Source organism: Danio rerio, chromosome 4, assembly GCF_049306965.1.
Source record: "Danio rerio strain Tuebingen ecotype United States chromosome 4, GRCz12tu, whole genome shotgun sequence".
Taxonomy (NCBI): domain Eukaryota; kingdom Metazoa; phylum Chordata; class Actinopteri; order Cypriniformes; family Danionidae; genus Danio; species Danio rerio.
In genome coordinates, this window is record NC_133179.1 from 7,035,761 (window position 1) to 7,054,567 (window position 18,807).

The following is an 18,807-nucleotide window of genomic DNA, read 5'->3' on the forward strand; positions in this document are numbered from 1 at the left end:
GCAAGTAATGTTGCTGCTGTAACATGAACAAGTAACCTCTGGGTTTGCTTTTGATTCTTAACACTCTCTAAATGTGCCATTTTTGGACAGTGGTGACTGGAAGATGCAATCTGAAATACTTGAAAATGATTTTACTACTAAATCTTGTGATTTGAAACTATGAAAGGGTCAGGATTACATTACTCCAAATCTGACTATAGGCATACAGTAACGGTAACACTTTACAATAAGGTTCATTAGTTAATGCATTAACTAACATGAACTAATCATGAACAACGCATGTACAGCATTTATTAATCATAATTGAACATTTACTAATGCATTATTAAGATCCAAGTCCATGCTTGCTAACATTAGTTAACGCACCATGAGTTAACAAACTAATAATGAACTACTGTATTTTCATTAACTAACGTTAACTAACATGAACAAATACAGTAGTAAATGTATGGTTTATTGTTTGTTCATGTTAGTAAATGCATTAATTAACATTAACTAATGAACCTTATTGTAAAGTGTGACCACAGTAACCAGTAATGTTGCTGCTGTAACGTGAACAAGTAACCTCTGGGGTTGCTTTTGTCTCTTAACGCTTTCTAAATGTGCCATTTTTGGACAGTGGTGACTGGAAGATGAATCTGAAATAATTGAAAGAGAAAATATTAATTCATTTTGTGATTTGAAACGATGACAAGGTCATAATTACATTATAAATTCTGGATATACTGTAGGAAAGTTGCTGCTGTAATGTGAACAAGTAACCTCTGGGGTCTTTTTTGTCTCTTTACACTCTCTAAATGTTGCATTTCCGGACAGTGGTACTGGCGGACGCAATCTGAAATAATTGAAAGAGAAATTATGAATTCATCTTGTGATTTCAAACAATAAAATGGTCATAATTACATTACTCCAAATCTGAATATAGGCGTAGTAAGGAATGTTGCTGCTGTAACGTGAACAAGAAGTAACCTCTGAGTTTCTGAGGATGCTTTTGTTTCTTAACACTCTCTAAATGAGGCATTTCTATACAGTGGTGACTGGAAGATGAAATCTGAATTCATTGAAAATGAAATTATGAATTCATCTTGTGATTTTAAACAATGAAACGGTCATAATTACATTACTCCAAATCTGAATACAGGCATAACAAGTAATGCTGCTTATTGTCATAATGTGTACACTATAAAACTGGTTTAGTGAAATTATTGCTTATTTTTTTATGATTAAGCAATATGAATGACTGAAAAAAAACAAGTATAACTACAAGTACTAATCATACCAGGCAATAAGTTGCTTTTTAACATGAACGCGATCTAACCATCACTTCAGATTTATTATTTTTCCTCTAGAAACACCCTGAAAACAGTTGTGCTTTGTTTTTAAATTCTCTCTATGAATAAAGGCATAATCTACAAGTATTGGAGTAATGATTTACTAATTACTGTAACGTGAAAGTGGCATTTGCAGGATATAATATAAATCGACAGAAAAATTACTACAAGTATCAAACACATGGAGTAAGAAGTCACTTAACGTACAGTAGTAATGTGAATGAAAACAAATCTTTGACTTTCTTGATTTGCTGGTATTTTAATATATTTATAGATTTATTTTTGGTTTCCACCAACATGAATGTAAATCCAGGGCAATACCGGGCAATAAGTTGCTTTTTAACATGATCGCGACCTAACAATCACTTCAGATTTATTATTTTACCTCTGGAAACAACCTGAAAACAGATTTGCTTTGTTTTTACATTTTTTGAATATTTCTTTCTCCATGAATAAAGGCATAATCTACAAGCATTGGGGTAATGCGACTCTAATAACTGTAATATTAAAGTGGCATTTGCTGGATATAATATAAATCGACAGAAAAATTACTACAAGTATCAAACACATGGAGTAAGAAGTCGCTTAACATGCATGAACAAATCTTTGACTTTCTGGAATTGATTTGCTGGTATTTTATTTTATATCTATATCTATCTATATCTATATCTATATCTATCTATCTATCTCTCTCTCTCTCTCTCTCTCTCTCTCTCTATATATATATATATATATATATATATATATATATATATATATATATATATATTTATTTTTTATTTTATTTTTTCTAGCAACATAAATATGAATGCAGGTATAAACTACAACGCTACATAAACTAAAGAATAATCCATAAACTAAAGTATTGAACACATACTGAACATCACATATTAATGCAATCATACAACAAAGAATCTTACATAATAAACCTTCCTAAAAGTGTTTTGGTGACATTTTTGTCATTGCTGACAGCAAGACAATAAATTAAATTTTAGAAATGCTAACAATGGGTTTATATGTTGCTGAACAATAATGTAAACAAGCTCTAACGTCTTCCTTTCAGGGGTGTTTTTTTTCTTCGTATAAGTCTGTATAATCATTTTTGGTGGTCTTTTAATCAGTGATGAGTTCAATATGAAATAATTTACTACAAGTATCAATGCATAGGGCAAAACATCACCTAACACTGTAATGTGAACTAGAACTAACCTTTTTCATTTATTTATTTATTTATTTATTTTTTTTCTTTCTTTTTTTTTATGTTGATGGCAAATGACTAGCAGATGCCACATAAATAATAAATATAGTAACAAACAATGAAACCTTCCAATTACATGGAAAAAAGTAATGAGGAAAAGCACTACAAACATATTTAACACAAAGTCATGCACACTGTCAAAAATGCAGGGTTCCACACAATTCAGTAATGTGGACCCAACACAAATCGATTAAGTTAACTTAACACTTTTAACAAATTAATGTGGATTGAACATAAAAACATTAAGTTGTCCCAATTGTGTTGTTTCAGCTCATTTTAATCAAGTAGTTTAAACGAGCAAAAACACAGCTTTTTTTGAGTGTATGTTACATCTTATTGTAATGTCAAAGACAACTTTTTATTTTTATTCTTAAGCCCTAAAATAGTTTAGTTAGCTTTGTCATTGTTGCTTTTAGCAATTACTGAAAGATGCAATACCAGTGTACCCAACATTTCTTTCAATATGAACAAAAGCATAACCTACAAGAATTCAACACATGGGTTAATGCATCACTTGTACAATGTTAACATTAAACACATCTAATCTATGCTTTTTAAGGTTGTTTGCCTTTCTTAAAACCCCCTAAAACAGTTTTGGCTGGTCAATAGTGATTGCAATATGGAAAAGTGAAAGATTAACTTTAGCGATTGCCAACAATAAAACATTTCCCCCTAATAAAAGCATATGAATAAAAGCATGACCTATAACTATTCACACTGCTCATTGCTGTCACATGAGCTAACCTTTGTCTTTCTGAGGTTGCCTTTATTATTTTTTTGTCATCAGCACTGACTTCAAGATTCAATATGAAATAATTAAAAAGAGTAACTTGAGATGTCTAACAATGAAACGGTCCCACCCACATTACACAGTGTTCAACTTGCAGTGCTATCATAACTCAGACAAATGATTTTATTTTACTTGACGCACATGCATTCATCTCAAAAGGTTTTTTTTTTAATGCAAAGCAGAGCGTGCACACACCCCATCCCATGATGAATGCCGTAATCAGGCTGCGACTACAAAAAAACATTGGGATACTTGGAAATTAGGCCCCTCTTTCCTGTCGCAGGTCAGCCGTGCCTCCCTCCTTCCCTCCCTCAGTGTGTCGTACGTGAAACATCACGCTCCAAACACTGCTCGTTGAAACAGTGCTAATTAAAATCACCTGGGAAGAACTGCGTGGGGCTAACAAAGGGCCGGGCTTCACGTTACAGAGCAAAGTGTGTTCGCGTGTGTGTGAAAATTTTTACTACTGCTATCGCGGCCTCTTTGAAGAGCCACGGCGTTGAGTGATGAAGCAGCATGATGCACACCTGCACTTCACCTGCACAGCTGCCGGAGTGAAACTGAGGTGCTCCTGCAACCAACACCAGGGGAAAAAAAAAAATCTCATAGCTAATCACTGCCATAATGGGAGCTGTAATACTATACACCTTGTATTTAAAGAAAAAAAAAAAAGACAAAGATCACCTACCCTATTGATTTAGTCCCACATCCCTTGAAGCCACTGAAAGTGCACTGGCAGTAGATGTGGCTGAGGCTTAAGAGGAGAGCTGTCCATTAACACTCCAATACATCAGCCTTCCTGTCCTGACACTCACTGCTCCTGCATGCGAGCAGCTCTAAAGCTAGGAAGAATTCACCCCGGATTATGGGAATGGAGCAAGCAACCACGGTAAGATTAATGTTACCCTTGATAATAATAATAATAATAATAATAATAATAATAATAAAAACAATGATAATAAAAATCAGAAATAATATTCATTTATTTATTTATTTATTATATGAATTACTAAATGCAAACATATTTAGGACATATTTATTATTTTTAATATTTATGCATTTTAGAATTTTTATTTCAAATGCGCATATATGTATGTATGTATGTGTATATATATATATATATATATATATATATATATATATATATATATATATATATATATAGTTACAATAGAGATATAGATATATAGACATCATGGTTAAAAATCTAAATTTCTTGCAAAATTAAAAACAGGGCAAATCTAAAATTCCATACATGATAATAAATACCCAAAATTGCATTAAAATAAATAAAACTTTGAAAACGGTCTTGAAATATGAAATCTGTAACTGTACAGAGATGCAAACGCCTTGAAATTTGAGTAATAATACTAATAATGAATCGTGCATATTTACATTTCATGACTCAGGCTAAAATCACTAGTGTTAAAACAGACATTAATTGTGTTATTATTTGCTATTACTACAGTATATAATAACAATAACAAATCGCGTGTTTAAATCACCCCAAATTTACTCAAATAAAACAGCTATGCAAACACAACAAAAGTGAATCCGCATTATTCACTCGCATAAATGAAATCCTCCCAAACTGTCACTTGATGTAAATATTGATTATGAGGATTTATGAGTCCTCGGCAACTCTCAAACAACACACCTCGCTGTCAAAACAACAAATAAAGCACTAAATAAGCCATCTGCAACTTCTAAGTGCACTCAAACTCAGACGCCGAGTGCATAAAAAAGCCATAAACGTGAAAACTCACCAAAAGAAGTCAATGTATCTCCTTCGGGGATGCAAAGTTTTGCGTGTTTACGAGTCGGAGTGTTTTTAAAAAGCGCTGAAAACAAACGCACAACACGCGCTGTTGATATTCCTCCGCTCGGAGTGCAGAGACGCTGCTGTCTTCAGTCAGTGTGTGCTGCTGTTATTACCGATGCAACAGTAAAAAAAAAAAACGCCCGAGTAACACCGACTCCTGTTTGAATGCGCTTGCATGACGCGCAACGCGAAGCGGCGGCTTGTTTTTTTGTATCTTGATTCAATACATCGCAATGTATCGGCCGAGTTTGGTGGTGGTGGGGAGGACTAGCTTATTACAATGCGGGGAGGCACTTACGCGGACGTGCATGTTGTTATTTTTTAGCGTACTGCGACCCCACGTGACGTCGTGTCCACCTGCTGGGTAAACAATGCAGTCATTAAAAGTTAACGGAGTTTGTTTTTGTTTATTGCCATTGCAAAACACACCCAAATCAAGAAAGACAAGCCGGTTTCATTCGCTGGAGAGATGTGTGTACGAGTCTGAAGTCATTTTTATTTTGATTATGACATATTTGTATTGTTATGCTACTGTTATTTATTGATATGGCGAAATCCGAAATTATACTCGTGATTAAATGAATAAAGGGAATAAGTATTGTGTTTGTTTACACGAATAACAAATAAATAACGTTGTACTTTTAAATAGTTTATACAAATCTGAAGACGAGCGAAGTGGAAGGATGTTCAGAATAACAGAGATGGGGTCAAATGTTTGGTGTTGCTTTATTTTATTTTTCCATAATTCGAAATCAACTTAATTCAATGTTTATTTTAACACATTTATTAAATTTTACTTTATATTAAATTAATCAGCATTCTTAAACACCTCACACACTCGCAGTTCACTGAAATGAACCTCGAAATTAAATCATCAGTACTTTTATTATTGATTTTGATGATATATTAGTCATTTTAATGATGATCTGCTACTGTAACAATATTTGCTTGTGTGCGTTTTCCCCATTTATGTTTTAATTGCAAAACAATTGAAGGTTATACTGTATAGTGAGTTATGCATCGTGTGTGTACTGTCTGTGTGTGTGTGTGTGCCACTGCCTTGAAATATTGATATTAATAAAGGAGATTTCAGATCAAAGATTGATATGAAATGTCTTGCTTTTTGTGATTTAATTATCACAGTCTGTGACTGAATTAATAGTCTTTATTTTATTTTCCAAGCAAGCACCGTCTGCTTTAACATAATGATAGTTTTAAAAAAAGATAGGAATATATATTTTACATTAAATCAACACTTATAAAAATGCATATATAAATGAGTCAATATTGAAGATTTTGACATGGTTTTATGTGAACATTTTAACACTTTTCAAATCTGATAACAAATATCCGTCAGATATCCGCAGAGACTTTTTTCATTGATCAGAAAGAACATATTTGATGCGTTTTGATGTTCACCTATGTTTAAAATATATGCTATGTATCTTAAAGCCTGCTATTTAAATAAATATTTTAATCCAGAATTAAAAAATAATAAAATTGTGGTGTTTGTCACGAAGAAATGAATGAGAAACGTGTGCATTTTTTATAGGAAACTAAGAAAAAGAAGATGATTTTGGGAAACGGGTCATGGCATGAAATATAGGGGTTTGCTGCCACCTATTGGGATATGAACAATCTACACTTATTTGTCAATGAGACAGCGAACGTGCATACAATTTTGATGAGACACTGCCATCTTGTGTACAATGAAGATAATGCACTAAAATATAATACTAAAACAATTCTGGACTTCACCAAAAGGTTAAAACACAACAACAACAACAACAACAACAACAACAACAACAATAATAATAATAATAATAATAATAATAATAATAATAATAATAATAATAATGGAAATGTATACATTAGGTAAAAAATGTTTATTTTTAGTTTTGAAGTATATATTGTATTACGTTTATTCATTTATTTTTTGATAATCTTGTCGTGCTGGCACCTGTAGACCTCCATAGTATTTTCCTCTACTATGGATGCCAATGGGTGTCAGCAACCAGCATTCTTTAAAATAACAGCTTTTGTGTACAGAAGAAAAAGAGACTCATAAAGGCTTTAAACCACAAGAAGGGGAATAAACAATTAGGTTATTTTTATTTTTGTGTGAACTATCCCTTAAAGACACCTAATGTTTCTATAATCAGCAACAAAACCTGTGTTGTTATGTGAGAGAACCACCTATATTGCAGTCAATCTCACAAGTATTCATATATCATCATATTCTCAACATTTCTCACAACGTTTCTCCCATTATCAGTTGTTTTACTACAGAGTTATATGCTTGATTCTGTTTGGCTGATGAATAACTAAGGTAGCCTACTGTACGCAGTCATTTTCAGATAAATGCACAGCTAAAGGAGTTCCAGACAGATCTTGACCGCATTACAGTTCCATATCAATACGCCACAAAATATCGGTTATTTTAAAGCCCACAACGGTCAAATATTAAAGCAAAACAAAACAGAACACATTTGTGCACACATCTGAAATATTCCATTCAATTAAAGTTATCAATAGTTATTATTTTACAAAAGGTGCACATTTTTGCATTACAATCAAATTCAGAAAAGTTAAGGTTTTTAGTAACCTTAACTTTATTAGTTACTAATAACTTTAACTAATTAACTAGTAACTAACAGCTTTTAACAGTTGAACTATTATATAAAAATGTAGTTCATCTGCTGTTTAAATAGGTGAAAAGTATGTGTATATGTTAAATGAAGTGTAAGTATAAATATAGGTATTAGAAAATTTAAAAATTAGAAAAGAAATTAAGTTCAGTTCAATTCAATTCATTTTTATTTCCTTAGCGTTTGTACAATGTAGCTTGTGTCAAAGTAAAACTGTGTCTGAAACTGAAAAACTGAAACTGTGTCAGTCCAGTTTTCAGAGTTGAAGTTTAGTTCAGTCTGTGTTAATTTTCACTGCAGAGAGTAAGCAATTCATCAATGCGCAGCTCCACAAGTCCCAAACCATGCAAGCCAGTGTCAACAGCAGCAAGGAACAAACTTCACTAATTGATGAAAGTGAAGAAAAAAAAACCTTTAGAGAAACCAGGCTCAGTTGGGCATGACCATTTCTACTTATCATTTACTAACTAACTAACTAACTAACTAACTAACTAACTAACTAACTAACTAACTAACTAACTAACTAACTAACTAATTAATGAACTAACAAATAATCAACCAACCAACAACAAACGACTAATTAATTTGTTAGTTCATAAATTAGGAAGTTAGTTAGGTAGATGGTTTGTTTGTTGGTTAACTAACTAACTAACTAACTAACTAACTAACTAACTAACTAACTAACTAACTAACTAACTAACTAACTAACCAACCAACCAACCAACCAACCAACCAACCAACCAACCAACCAGCTAACTAACTAACTAACTAACTAACTAACTAACTAACTAACTAACTAACTAACTAACTAACATCTTATCAAATTTAATAAAACATTTTAAGAATATTTATAACATAATGTGCTCCAAAACAAATTTTAAAAATCATGTTTAACTATATAAACCTGATATAAACATCCAAAGCTTGCAGTTTGTCACTACCACCTAATGAATCACTAATCTTTTTTTTTAAATTTGCCAGAAATCTTGACCAATGAAATGCTCTCTAGTATCTGACATGCCCCGCCCCCTTCAAAACGTTTCTCATTTGCATTTCATTTGATCGCAAACAATTTCACTGGCAGAGCTGTGGTAAAAACGAAATGCTATTGGCTGCTTTTTTTTCAAGGGTAGGAGCTATGTCCCACCCTCTCTTCATGTTTCAGCTGAGATTACGTCAAAGATTAAATAAAAGATGCACATTTCAAATCATCTCAGGGTACCTTTAATTTGAATGGGAAAAATTAATTCTTAAAATCTAAAGTTAGCATTAGCATTAGGTTTGTCCATATTTGACCTAACACTGGGTTATGATTGGGTTACAAGTGCAGTCATTCATTCATTCATTCATTCATTCATTCATTCATTCATTCAATCATTCATTCATTCATTCATTCATTCATTCATTCGTTTTCTTTTTGGCTTAGTTCCTTTATTAATCAGGGGTCACCACAGTGGAATGAACTGCCAACTTATCCAGCATATGTTTTACGCAGCGAATGCCCTTTCAACAGCAACCCATCACCGGGAAACACCCACACGCTCTTGCATTCACACTACAGACAATTTAGCTTACTTTATTCACCTATAGCGCATGTCTTTGGACTGTGAGGGAAACTGGAGCACCAGGAGGAAACCCACACGAACACGGGGAGAACATGCAAACTCCACACAGAAGTGCCAACTGACCCAGCTGAGGCTCAAACCAGCGACCTTCTTGCTGTGAGGCGATCGTGCTGCCCACTGCGCCACCATGAGGCCTACAAGTGTAGTGTTTGCAGTCAAACAGATTCATCAAGCCTGAACTGACTCACAACAGCAGCTTCTTTACTTTATGTTGTGTTTTAATCCACTATAAGAAGAATTTTAGTGATAACATGTCACCGATTTCTTCATTTTGCTATATCACATATATAAATGAACTATAGTCTCCTGACAACACAAGTAAAAATGAACATATGGACTAATAAAGCAAGTTAGGGTAATCAGGCAAGGCATTGAAGAACCAAGTTTTGCTTTGCAGCTTTTTGAAAAAAAGAAAATAGCATAAGATAGGGTAATAACATTGACCTTAAATTCTTTAAAAATGTTTTTATTCTAGCCAAAATAAAACAAAAAGTGCTCAGGGGTAACTTAATTAATGTGTCTGAGTTCTTTGGGTGAGGAATTCGTCAGAATAAACGGCAAAAGTAAGCCCAAGGCACTCTAAAAATGTGGATTTAAATATTCTTTCCACGTTTTTTGAGTGCCTTGGATTTACTTTTGATGTTTAAAACAAGTAAACTTTCTCCAGAAGACAACAAACATTATTGGAAACACTGTGAAAATGTTCTTGTGCCATTAAATATCCCAGTAAATAAATAAATGAGTATTTCACAGGAGGGGGGCTAATATTTTTGCCCACAACTATATATATAAATGCTATCTCCAGGGTCAGAAAAGTTCACCAGACGACATGAACGGATCAAAGCAGCCCACGTCCATCACACACTAGTGACCAGGAAGACAAGCATAGTTCAGTAGCCAGCTATATTTAAGCCTGGCAACCACACAATGTTCAGCCGTAACCCGATGCTCCCTGCCGAGTCACGTTGCGAGTGAATTGGCTACTAATGTTCAGCCTAAACCAGCAGCATGTCTGTGGAAGAGACAACCTGCAACCTGGAGCCTCCAAACTGCAAGGACTGGATCATGAAAAACCAGGAGGACAAGATGGAGCAGGTTGCAGAGGATGAATCTGAAGAGGAGGAACCGGAGCCTCCATTGATAGCCCTACGAAGGAAGGTTTCATTTGCGGATGCATTTGGTTTGGACTTGGTTTCAGTGAAGGAATATGACAACCGGGACTCGTCGGAGGGTGGGGAATACTACATCTCATGTTTGTTCACCATTGCAGATTTGATCCTGGATATGGAGGCGAAACTTCAGCAGCAGAAGTTGGAGTTGGAGCGGTTTGAGCTGCTCCCTGGATCCACTACAATCCGAGGAATCGTCCGAGTGCTTAACTTATGCTTCCACAAATCAGTTTATGTCCGTGTTACACTGGACGGCTGGCAGAGTCACTTTGAGCTGATGGCGGAGTATGTGCCCGGGTCCAGTGATGGCCAAACCGACTGCTTTTGTTTTCACCTCAATTTGATGCCTCCATTCCCGGTCGAAGGGCTGCGTGTTGAGTTCTGTCTGCGGTACGAGAGCGCTGTTGGGACCTTCTGGGCCAGCAATGGAGGGACAAACTACATCATGTTCTGCTATCAAAGACGAAGGAGCAATTTTAAAGAGCACCCAAGGGAAAATGAGAAGGAGATTGAAAAGGAGAAGGTAGAGGAGGGTCTGCATAAAGGTATCAGGAGCTGCCTTAAAGCAAACAGGTGGGAAACCCTGCAAAAGCAAACCCATGCTTGGAATTATCTTGTTTATTTGCACTTACTGAAGGGTTAGGGATTTAGGTTCGGTTGGAGATTAGGTACACAGCCCTTTTAAAAACATATATTAAGTGACACTTAGAAGGGGGTGTAATCATGACCAGGGCCAGACAGTTTTTTTTTTTTTTTGCTATTTCTGCACAGAATAAATAAACAAATAAATAAATAAATAAATAAATAAATAAATAAATAAATAAATAAATAAATAAATAAATATTATTGAATAATTTTTATAATTTTATGTTTGATAATCTGTGGAATTATGAGGAAGGATTTTAAGAGAATACCCTGTAAAATGCTTTGGGACATCAAGAATGAATTAATTGAACTTATTAGATTTTAGAGATTTAAGTAGAGTGAACAAAAACAATGGAGCTGTCACAAAACAAAAAGGAGAATTGTGTTATTTCAGCTCATTTTAAATAAGTAGTTTGAACAAACAGCATTAAAATTAGGCTGTCATGGCATTTAATAATCATGAGCAGGGCCGGACAGATTTTTCTTAGCTCTTTCTGTGTAGACAGACAGATGAATAAATAAATAAAAAAAAAATAAATAAATAAATAAATAAATAAATCTGTGGAATTTCGAGGACTGATTTTGAGAGGATACCCTGTAAAAATGCTTTGGGACAACATTAAGGAATTAATTGAATGCATTATTTTGAAAGATTTAAGTGAATTGAACATAAAACAATAGAGTTGTCACAAAAAATCAGTAATTGTGTTGGTTTAGCTCATTTTAAATTAAATTCAAGTAGTTTGAACAAACAGCAAATGTCTTTTTTTGAGTGTAGTTATTAAAAACTTAGCATTGAAGTTAGACCATCATGGCACTCAATCATTATGACCAAAGTCAGACAGATATTTTTTTGCTAGATCCACACAGAACTTTGTAAAGAAAAAAAATAAATAAATAATAACACTAATAATAAGAAGAATAATCTGTGGAATACCTTGTAAAATAAATAAAAAAAATAAAAAAATATGAATAAATCTGTAAAATACCCAGTAAAATAAATAAATAAATTCATTATTAAATAAATAAATAAATAAATAATAATAATAATAATAATAAAAATCTGTGGAATACCCAGTAAAATAAATAAATAAATGCATTAATAAATAATAATAATAATAATAATAATAATAATAATAATAATAATAATAATAATAATAATATAAATTATTATTATTATTATTATTATTATTATTATTATTATAAATCTGTGTAATTATGAGGAATGATTTTGAGAGAATGTTCTGTAAAAATGCTTTGGGATAACATGAGGGAACTAATTGAACTAATTGAGTGGATGGAACATAAAACAATTGAATTGTCGCAAAACAAAAGTCAATAATTGTGTTGTTTCAGCTCATAATCAGTAGTTGAACAAACAGCAAACGTCTTTTTTGAGAGTAGTAATTAAATATTAGCATTAAAATGAAATTTTGTTAAATGTAAGGTTTACAATGCAAATCCAATTAGTACCATTTGTTTGGTCAACAATCTAAGTCTTTCATATGCTGTATTATATCTATTGAAAGACAGAAAATTTTACTGTACAAACATTGAACATAAACCATAAAATATTTGCACTTTATTCAATGATATTCCTTACATTTTTACACAAACTGAGTACTTAATAATGGGCTAAAAACAATCATGAGATGACACTTATCATAAATATGAAGGACATTTTATGGATGCCTTTGACAACTGTCATCAAGTGTTAAAGTGTGAAACTCGGGCAACACAGCCTTGGACACGATATAAGCACACCAAGGTTAAACATTTAACATTTGTTTATGTGTAGACCAGTAGCATATTTCTGTGATCATCAAATGAAGACTTCTGACAGGAGACTGTATGCTTGAACATGGCTGGTGTGTATGACTGAAACCCTGCTGTATATTTACAGTAAAAACTACACAGAAGCGACAGCTGCAGAGGCGAGTGGAGGAATCCCAGGCGAGTTTCTTATGTGGAGATCTGGATGTAAGGAGTCTGATGACAAGATACTGAGTTTGATTGTGTATTTCACAGAGCAAGCCACAGCCAAGGTTGGGCGCAATAGGAACAAAACAGAAGAAGAAGCAGGGATCACTTCCTGCAAATCCCTTAAGGACTGCTGCAAAACCCTGGTAGGGTCAATGGACAAAAGGAGGATATTTAGGAGAAATCTTTAGAGCATGATTGAATAATTTACATAGCACTCTTTATATGTGTACACACAAGATATGGGATAGTCACAGTGCAACCACACACCAGCAGGTTGTACTGGCAGTTCAATATGTACGGGCGTTATTAGAAGAAGGCTACATGTTTGGTAAAATAAAAGTTGACAATAAACAATGTAATGTGCTGTGCAACTATTAATCTGCAGCTCTCATTTGGTTGAAGCTAAGCAGGGTTGGGGATAGTTAGTATGGGCGCCCTCCTGGGAAAACTAGAACTGCTATTCCACCAGTGTGCCAAACTCTTCAGTTCCAGTTATATTTCTACATGAGCCTGGGATGGTTTGGCACAATTACAAACCATTCGTGACATGGAATTCTAGGCAGTGTTAGACAATCGTGTTGAACTCTGCTGGACTGGTGTGCCACTCTGTTGTCAGGCTGCAAGTTTATCCATGGCTGACTTGGCAGAATTGCGCTATTTAATTAGTATTATTATTATTTTCTTGTTTAGTGAAGTAAATGTCAGAATTAAAGAGGAATCCCAAAAACAACATTGACTTGACGCATTTGTATTGCACTCCAAAAAGTTTCATTATCAGCACCACTGTAGAAAACAAAATCATTTTGTACTAACTGGAGTGAACTGGTATGAAATGCAAAAGTCAAGTAAACAGAACCCTTAGGCCAGGAAAAGCGGATAAATGTGCCGCAGAAAAAGGTGCTAGTGTGGGTCCTAGTGCCCAAGTATAGTGATCCGGACACTATCCTGTCAGAAAAAAAACCTACCTGTTGATTAGACATTTAACCGAGGCCTTGACTCTCTGTGATCAATAAACAATTCCAGGATGTTGCTTAAATAGTGTAGGGGTGTGACCCTGGCCAAGTTTGCCTTCTGGGCTCTGTCCATCATATGCTCCAAATCATCCCCATATAAACTAATTTGCTTTATTACTCTCCTTCCCTTTCAATAAGCCGGTGTCTGGTGTGTGTTCTGGTGCACTATGGCTGCCATTGCATCATCTAGGAAGATGCTTCACAATGGTGAAGTAATTATAAGAAGTAGTTAGTTAAGATACACTTTAAAAATGCTTGGTTGTCGTAACCCAAAGGTGGGTCAAAAATGGACAAACTCAATGCTGGGGTAATTTTTTTAATTAAATTTCAATTACACTTGGGTTTCAACAACCCAGCATTTTTAGAGTGTAAATTGAAAGGTATGCGTTTTATTTCAGAACAAAACATGATCAATTTCTTTTAAAAACATATTTATTCAGCATATTGTCGCATTTCTGACAGGTGGACCGTCGTAGGAAGCGTCAAGCTGCTCGTCTGGCACATGTTCAAAGCTACTTTGCTCAGAAAGCAACAGAAACCCAGATGGGATGTAATTCCATCACAGATGAAAGTTCAACCTCCATCCCAAGGCTGAGTATACAAAGCAGAACCGACAACCAACAGGGATTCGGCATGGACACACCACCAATACTAATGTACCACCAGATTCCTTTGCTTTCTCTAGACTGGGGGAGTACCTCAACAACACCTCCCCAAGTGAACCCCCCAAACACAGAGAGCCAGCAAGTTGAAGATCACCAAGCTGAGTTGAGTTTTGATGCCTTTCTGAAGGGCTCTGATACGGCAATCCCTCACAGTGATATGCAGGATCAGGCATGTGCTTCTCCAGAGTCACTTGACCATTCTGAAGTTTCAGCTTCAAGGGACAGAGTCGGAGGATTGGAGGACAGAGAAGCTTGGAAAAATTACAGTCAAGAGTCTGCTAAGAGGAGAACAACAAATATCATCCAATCTGATGCCACACAACAAGGAAAGGATCCGATCACAAGTCTTTCTAGTGATCAAGTTGTGAATTACCAGTTAGTAAAAGAACCAATGGTCACTACTCTACCATGGTCTGTTTTAGATTCAAGGGACCAAATTGTAGTCCCAATGGAAGATAGAGGAGCGGAGAAAGATTATAGTCAAGGGACTGATGACAGAGGAGCAATAGAAACCATAAAATCTGACCCCACAGTGCAAGTAAAAGATCTGAGTACGAGTCTCTCTAGTGATCAAGTTGTGGATTATCAGTTAGCAAAAGAACCAAGCATCACTACCGTACCCTGCTCTGTTTTACCTTCAAGGGACCAAATTGTAGTCCCGATGGAGGATAGAGAAGCTGAAAAAGGCTACATTCAAGGGTCTGCTGACAGGAGAGCAATAGAAACCATAAAATCTGATCCCACGGAGCAAGGAAAGAATCTGAGCACAGGTCTTTCGAGTGATCAAGTTGTTGAGGATTACCAGTTAGCGAAAGAACCAAGTGTCACTGCCATACCCTGCTCTGTTTTAGCTTCAAGGGACAAAAATATGATCCCAATAGAGGATAGAGGAGCTAAGAAAGATAATAGTCAATGGTCTGATGACAAGAGAGCAATAGAAAGTATAAAATCTGATCCCACAGACCAAAGAAAGGATCTGAGCTTGAGTCTTTCGAGTTATGAAGTTGTGGATCATCAGTTAGTAAAAGAACCAAGCGTCACTATCGTACCATGCTCAGTTTTAGCTTCAAGGGAACAAATTGAAGTCCCAATGGAGGATAGAGAAGCTGAGAAAAAATGTAGTCAATGGTCTGCTGACAGGGGAGCAATAGAAATCATAACATCTGATCCTACAGAGCAAGGGAAGCAACCGAGCACAAGTCTTTCAAGTGATCAAGTTGTCGAGGATTACCAGTTAGTAAAAGAACCAAGCGTCACTGCCATACCCTGCTCTTTTTTAGCTTCAAGGGACAAAAATGTTGTCCCAATAGAGGATGGAGGAGCTGAAAAAGGCTACATTCTAGGGTCTGGTGACAGGAGAGCAATAGAAATCATAAAATCTGATCCCACAGAGCAAGGAAAGGATTTGATCACACGTCTTTCTAATGATCAGATTATGAATTACCACTTAGGTGAAGAACCAAGCGCCACTACCGTACCATGCTCGGTTTTAGCTTCAGGGGACCAAATTGAAGTCCCAATGGTGAATAAAGGAGATGAGAAAAAATATAGTCAATGGTCTGCTGACAGAAGAGCAATAGAAACCATAAAATCTGATCCTACAGAGCAAGGAAAGGATCGTAGCACAATTCTTTCGAGTGATCAAGTTGTTGTGGATTGCCAGTTAGTAAAAGAACCAAGTGTCACTGCCATACCCTGCTCTTTTTTAGCTTTAAGAAACAAAAATGTCCCAATAGAGGATAGTGGAGCTGAAAATGGCTACATTCAAGGGTCTGGTGACAGGAGAGCAATTGAAATCATAAAATCTGATCCCACAGAGAAAGGAAAGAATCTGAGCACAAGTCTTACTAGAGATCAAGATGTGGATTACCGGTTAGTAAAAGAATCAAAAGCCACTACCGTACCGTGCTTTGCTTTAGCTTCAAGGGACCAAATCGAAGTCCCAGTGGAGGAACTAGAAGCTGTGAAAAATGATAGTCAATGGTCTGCTGACAGGATGGCAATAGAAGTCATAAAATCTGAACCCACAGAGCAAGGAAAGGATCTGAGCACAGGTCTTTCTAGTGATCGAGTTGTAGATTACCAGTTAGTTAAAGAACCAAGGGTCACTACAGTACCATGCTCTGTTCTGGGATCAGAGCCAGACAGGCTGGAAAGAGAGTTAGAGGCATCTCGTGACTGCCAAACGCCACATCATGAGCTCACAAGTGGATTTTTGAGTCAAGACACGACCAAGGCGAGCCCAGGGGATGAAACTGGAATCGCGCATGACACAGAGACTCAGAATTCAGAAGCAGGAGATGGAATCTCACCTGAAGAATGCACGGGCAGCTCCGACACCTCAAAGGTTAAAGAAAACACACACAGGGCGGTCAAAGACATCCTGACATTTACGGGGATCAGAGACGTGCCACTCACAAATAGACAGGCCGAGGGATCTTCTCCAAAGAGGAAGGTTATAAATATAGACGATAGCGAGGAGCAGGTGGAAATGAGGTGGTTTTATACAGAACTACATGAAGAGGACGCGGAAAGCAGTAGAAAAGGACAAGATGAAACAACTATGGATCACAGTGCAGAAATACAGAGTGTTTCATCGTGCGCGAGCGAGGCGTTTAATGAGAACGAATTATGCACGATGAACAAGAATCTTCACAAAGACAATTCAGAGCTACAGAAAAGCGAAGAGAGGCGGTTTGAGGCAAATGAAGGACTTAAAATAAAGGAGCAACTCAACGAGACGACTATTGAAGCAGCTAAAGGAGGTGAAGAGGATGAAATGTGTTCAGAAAGCAAACGAGAGCTCATTGAGGACTCCCGAGCCATCGGTGATAATTGCACAGATGAAGACCTTACCAGCAAAGTTACATATCTGACAGATAGCACTGACCTTCCCAAACACATCCCTCAGACAACATCTATAAAGGACAGAGAGGTCAATTCTCAAGATGAAGAGTTTGAGCTTGGGAAAAGCCTCAATGGTAGTAGCAACAGGCTGTTTTCATGGTGGCAGGAGTTCAACTCACTGGGTCACATGGCCAAGGCTTTACTGTATGCTATTCTGTTTGTGATCTTCATAACAACATATCTTTGTGACATGCCAACCTGCTTGGCTCTCTATTTGTTTTCTCTGTGCTGGTGGTGCAGCCAGGGCATGAAACAGCGTCTGGATGGGGCGTCTGTTGATGTGGACTGAGACAATATACTGTAGGATGTTTTTAAAAAAAAAACTTTTTTCACAAATATGATGTATGGTTTTAAAATGTAAAGTGGCATGACGTGATTCTATGGGCCCAAAATAACTTGGAAAATAGATTTAAGAGGCATTTCTGTTTTTGTTGCTTTCACTTGTATTCTCATTAAAAGTCCTATTTGATCCCAAGCAATCAGTCTTTCAATGCAATGCTAAACTAACTCTGGTATTATTATACCAAATGTTAATCCCATTTTGTGATATAATAAAATGATAGAACAACAGAAACCCTTATGGTGTCAAAGACAACACATCTATCTCAGTGATATACAATACAGTGCTATTTTCTGAATAATTGAGTTTTTCACAGTGATTACTTTGAACCTACAACAACCTTCTAGTAAACAGTTCTTAAAAGAACCATATGTGTACATCTTATGCTGAGTTCAGATTGCATGGTTTTAGCCTTGATTTTGACTCGCCGACAGGTTTTGAGAAATCGCAGACATATGCCTGAAATCACAGGCAAATCAGTGCTCGTTCATGTGAGTAACAATCACACAGTATGGACTAATCAAAGACGCAAGCTGAGAGAATCGCCAATGAGTCGCCGACACCCATGGGATATTTGGCATGCTAAAAATCTGGACCTAACTGCGATTCAA

General features: G+C 35.9%; 2 protein-coding genes across 6 annotated transcripts in view; one reads left to right on the top strand and one right to left on the bottom strand.

Moving 5' to 3' along the window:
• foxp2 (forkhead box P2) overlaps positions 1–5,431 on the bottom strand; it is a 147,703-nt gene extending 142,272 nt beyond the window's left edge. The window contains exon 1 of one of the 2 annotated variants that reach the window (XM_073946064.1): positions 5,146–5,283. The gene's annotated coding sequence lies outside the window, so the exon portion shown is untranslated. 2 annotated transcript variants of the gene reach the window in all.
• ppp1r3aa (protein phosphatase 1, regulatory subunit 3Aa) lies at positions 3,777–18,329 on the top strand. 4 transcript variants are annotated; one of them, XM_068218162.2, is made up of 4 exons: positions 3,777–4,268; positions 13,192–13,241; positions 13,317–13,414; positions 14,747–18,329. In XM_068218162.2, the coding sequence occupies exons 1-4, from the start codon at positions 4,204–4,206 to the stop codon at positions 18,143–18,145; spliced, it is 3,612 nt and encodes a 1,203-aa protein (XP_068074263.2). In that variant the 5' UTR covers positions 3,777–4,203; the 3' UTR covers positions 18,146–18,329. The 4 variants fall into 4 exon arrangements, with proteins under 4 accessions (XP_068074263.2, XP_073803021.1, XP_021327171.2 ...); XM_021471496.3 differs by lacking the exon at positions 3,777–4,268 and adding an exon at positions 10,467–11,216; XM_073946920.1 differs by having other exon boundaries at positions 4,091–4,268; positions 13,192–13,414.
• The last annotated feature ends 478 nt before the right edge of the window (positions 18,330–18,807 follow it).